The sequence below is a fragment of the Oculina patagonica genome, chromosome 9, assembly GCF_052425735.1.
Source record: "Oculina patagonica isolate OP01 chromosome 9, crgOcupat, whole genome shotgun sequence".
Classification (NCBI taxonomy): Eukaryota; Metazoa; Cnidaria; class Anthozoa; order Scleractinia; family Oculinidae; genus Oculina; species Oculina patagonica.
In genome coordinates this window covers 26446618-26451657 of record NC_135766.1, presented here as the reverse complement: position 1 = coordinate 26451657, position 5040 = coordinate 26446618, and the positions used below count along the sequence as shown (strand labels likewise).

General features: G+C 35.8%; 1 protein-coding gene across 1 annotated transcript; it reads left to right on the top strand.

Annotated features, from left to right (window-relative positions):
• The first annotated feature begins 238 nt into the window (after positions 1 to 238).
• LOC144665072 (uncharacterized) lies at positions 239 to 3881 on the top strand. The gene is made up of 3 exons (XM_078526248.1): positions 239 to 1162; positions 2721 to 2966; positions 3400 to 3881. Exons 1-3 carry the CDS (start codon positions 239 to 241, stop codon positions 3598 to 3600), a joined length of 1371 nt encoding a protein of 456 aa, XP_078382374.1. The 3' UTR covers positions 3601 to 3881.
• The last annotated feature ends 1159 nt before the right edge of the window (positions 3882 to 5040 follow it).

Here is a 5040-nt window from a genome sequence, read left to right as displayed (position 1 = left end):
AAAAAAACACAATGATAAAGGAGAATGTTTTTTGACATAAATAAATGATAACTTGACATAAACATATCTTAAAATACAACATTATCCCACTTGATATTTTGTCACGTTCGGACTAGCATACAAAACTCAAAAATTTAAAATAATGAGATCCGGCAATTTACATTTTGCGACCTTGTTTAAAATAGTAAAAGGCAGTTTTGGTTTTCCTTATGTTAGTAATTCACGGCTGAAAGCAATCATGGTTGCTTTGCGAAGCGTCAAACTTTTGACCGTTCAACATTTTGTTCTTCGATGTCTGTTTTCCTTAATGTTCCTTCTTTCTGTTTGGTTTATCATCAACCTTCACAAATCGCTGTCTTTGGAGACAAAAATACAAGATATAGCCTTTTCAGCATCGGTAACCACTAACAACAACACGATTTTATTAAAGACTAAAGATTTGAAACACGCCTTCATTAAATCAAATGGCTTCCTTGCTGCAATGAGGAAAAACCGCGGTAAAACTACCGGCTCCGCAGTTTGTGTTGTGGATCCTGCGATAGCAGAGTGTGGAGGCAGCGGCTTTGCGTCTTTTCTCCTTTACACGTTGGATCATATCATCCTCTGTCGTGCTTTGGGGATTAACCGAGCAACTGTGTTTTGGAGAGCTTGTAATTCAGTTTGCTCGCGGGATCCCACAGTAAATTCGTGGGACTGGTATTTTGAGCCTGTTAATCGCGGATTGGAGTCGAAAGTCGAAAACGTTTTTTGTCCGTTGAGGTTAGACGGCCCCGCTTACGTCGATGTGGGAACAATTATAGACAACAGCTTCAAGAACCGAACTGATGTGGATGGATTCGAAAATGCCAGAATAATAACTACACAGGAACGAATGAGAGTAAATAAACTGATTCAACAGTACGTTAAACCAAATTCTAGAATAAAGGAAAAAGTAAGGATGTTTTACCACCGATATCTGGTAGGGTTCACTGTTTTAGGAGTTCACGTTCGAGGTACAGATCATTGGATGGAAACAAGCGAGAGAAGGCTGCCATCTTTGATGAGTTGGGTTAAGAGAGCACGGTCAATTCTTAAGACGTTGCCGCGACCAAGAAAGATTTTCATTGCTAGTGACAACAAAGAAGTTATAAAGAAATTTCTGGCTTATTTTGGAAAAGAAACGGTGAGTTTTACATTTACATCTTTGTCATTAATACTTACTTTATGCAATATCGTGCCAGTTGTTTATACTAGTTTGAGTGTTTCATTAGTTTTCCTACGGAAAAGGCCGAAACAAAAGACCAGTGAATACATTTAATGAATTAACAAAACAGTCACCGTTGACTTGTTCATCACTTTTGACAGCTATTTCATGCTGTTTAATTAGCGTCATCTGTTTCAATATTATGTTTTTGGACGATGATTCCAAATTCCACAGTGTTTTTCACGTTACCAGATGAGACGCACAGATGTTCCTCATCAAACGTGTCTGTATTTTATTGTCAATTTACACATAGATACAGGTGTCTTCTAAAAATATAAATCGTACTTCATAATGCTAATAGAGTGGTTTTATTTAACCCGTGAAACAAAAAATGTTAGTTGTGTGTCTGTGCTTACTAATAGTATTAGTGCGAGAACGCAAAACAAAGAATAACAAGAATCACAAAGCGGGAATAAAAGAACTAGTACGAAGTAGTAGCTGTATTGTCCCACTACCTTTTCACAGGTTAAGTAAACCGCTCTATAAATTTACTTTATTTTATTTATTTTATTTCACTCCCTCACCGAAGTGATTTTCAGAAATGTCTTGCGGCTAGTAGAAAATAAAGATGAAATAAAATTAACTAATGAAAAAGTTTAAAACTGAAAATTCTAGATAAACTGACCTAACAAGTGACAACAAAAATGCTCTAAAATTGATTTTCAATTTTTCGTTTTAGTAGTGCTGTTTGTGTTTGTCATGCATGTCTACATCAAAGGCAATTAAGCCAACCTGGCCAACCAGAGCTACCTATTTTAGTTTGAGTCAGCTGGATGACTTTAAAAAAAAATAATATCTCACGTTAATGAAACAAACAGAAGAAATTAACAACTTCCTGGTTAGGTGTAATTAGTTGATTGTTTCTTCTGCTGTATCTGGGCTATCTCCACGAAATCAACTTGCTCTTTTTTCACTCTTGATAATTGTATAAACATTACCGACTTCGATTTTTTTTCGTTTTTTTAAAGCAACTTAAGCGAGCTTTCGACTGAAACTCGAATTTATTTAATTTTAGCGATTGAAATGTGAAGCAAATATTTATACCCAAGAATTAAAAAAACTGCCGGCTGTTTTTTTTTTAATTTTTATAGCAAGGCATAAACGTTTCTATTTAACAACGATAGAGTTGACAAAGAGAGAGCTTAGAAAAGAAGCTGCCTGTTTATTACATACAGGCTGACATGCTGTTATCCGCACTTTCAAAATATTTCTGCAATAATTTTGAAACCTTTTTTCGAATTTTTTTAAATATAAATATCGCTTTAATTTACTAAATATTTGATCAGTTCACCTGGCCCGATTGCTTTTTGTTTGATTTTGGTTTTAATTCAGGGTGAAATGTAAATCAACTAGATTCAGTAACAAAAGACAGACTCGAACGTCACTCGCTCATAAAGTAAATCCGGCGTAGTTATTTGTGTTTCTCGATGATTTTACCGTCTTTGGTGAAACTGTTGTGTATTTTTCTCATACCCAGGTTATTTTCACTGAGGCTGTCAGAGCAAAAGGATATCACGATCAAATTCCACCGCATAATTTTGAATTCAAGCACAATGCCGCTGACCCATATGAGCGAGAAATTGGCTCTCAAGTGTTGATGGATATTCTGCTGTTAGCCAAGTGTGATCACTTCTTACACACCGAGTCCAGCGTAGCCTCTCTTGCCAGCTACTTCAACCCACATATGACCAGCTACTTCCTGCAGGATGAAAAACATACCAAGGTTTGTTTAAAATGCCGACTCCCGAGTCATGAAGACTGATAATGATCAACCTACCCTATATTGATAGAGCAATTTTTAATTAAGTGTCGTAAAGGGAAAGTAAAGTCATTACTCTGGCCAATCACAAAGGACACAGATAATCCAGTGAACCAATCAAAACTCGAAGCAAGCAAATGTAGCCGGCACGAAGCGCGGGAAAACGTGCATGAGCAATCTATGATTAGTTTTATTTTTACTTCTGATTGGTTGAGAAAGTGGCGCATGATTTTTAAACCAATCACTGAGCGTAGTAATTCAAAACCAAAGCAAACGCAAATTACTTTCGTCACTCAAGTGAAAACCGCTCTATGTATACCTCTGTTGGCCTGTGATATTTTAAAAGTTCATTCTTCCCTTTCGCATCGATATCTTAACTAACGAAATTATTTTGCAGGAGCCAAAAGAGCTTCGTGAAAGAAAAAGAACTGAAGGAACAAGAGAATCGGAACTGGAAAAAAAGCTTGATAAAAGTGAAGATTTTGTTCAATTTGCTGAGTGTTTTCAGAGCAATTCTGCGGAAAGTGCTTGTCCAAATACTGCAAAAGGAATATTTGTTAGTTTTCAAGAGGCATTTGATGTATTTAGATCGCTATGAGAACCATTTTAAACAAAAAATATCATTCATTGTTACGTTATTCGATTCATGCCACGTAACGTTTCAATAAAATAACATTTCAATCATTGCCGTGTCTTTCTTTTTTACCGTCGTTTCATAAAAATCGATTGTGCAGCTGCTAAAGAAAATTAAAACAGCCAGTTTTTTGCTTGATGTAAGAGAATATTCATTCAGCGTTTTGATGTGATGATCCACTGATTATCAAGACCCTTTTACATGTAATGATCTGCGAAACAGAACTTTAAAGGGAACTTCCACTCTCATGACAAGATGACGTTAAATTGTGTGAAAAAAAACTAAATTCAAATTTTACACGGAAATATTTATAAATCATGAAACCTTCAAATTTTACACGATAAGGGAGAAATAACATTTAATCGTAATAATAAAAAGGAATATCATTGCTTTTAAATTTCCCGAGCGCCGCCATTTTGGATTTTCTGGCGTGTAATCTTTGCTCAATTGTTTCACACAAAAAGATCATCTGCTTCCAAACAGTAGCGGCAACCATTACACGTCAGAAAATACAAAATGGCGGCGTATGGGAAATTTAAAAGCGAACATCTTTTCCTTTTTCTGTTACTATTAAATGTTATTTCTCCCTTGTCTCTTAAAATTTGGAATATATATACATTATTACGTATTATTCCAAATAATTCAACATCAACTTGTCGCAAGAGTGGAGGTTTCCTTTAAAAATAGCCACGAAACGTTATTCAGCATCTGCCCAGGTAAAGATGGGAGTTTTTAACGTTTAATCGACCCGTTTAATTATCCCTTGTTCTCCAAAATTGATCCAACGGCTTTAGTTTATATCATTGTAGAGACACTTTTGTGTCCAGCCGTAGTTTGTTTTATCTTGCTTTGTTCCTTGGGCCATGGGTTGACAATCATTCTGTAGTTCCTCCTTAGTTAAATAATCAGTGCAATATACAAGGTCAAAAAGTGCCTCTTTTTTCTCTAACTAGGGGGGCACTTATTGCATTTTAACCTGAAGTTTCAGTGGCTTCTTCGATTCTCAGGCCCTGCTAAAAGGCGACATATACATGTAATTATGTTCCATTGTCTACGATCAAATACCTAAAGAAATAAACGGCTGCACTTTTACATTTTGGAGGCTTTGATTATACTAAAAAGGTAGTTTTAGTTGTCCGTATGTCATAATACAAGAAAGTATCATGGGGCGTTCTTGATACGTCAAACCTCTGAACATTGAACGTTTTGTTGTTCGATATTTCGGGCCCTTAGCGTTTGCCTTTGCTCTTTGTGTCCTGTACACATATCACCAGGTTTTGAAGAAATATATCGATCACTTTTTCAATCAAAAAAGGTTTTCGAAGAGTTCTTAACCTCAAAATATGTTACTAATACGATTAAAAAAATATTTTCTTGTTTCAAATCGCTCGCCCGATAACTGTC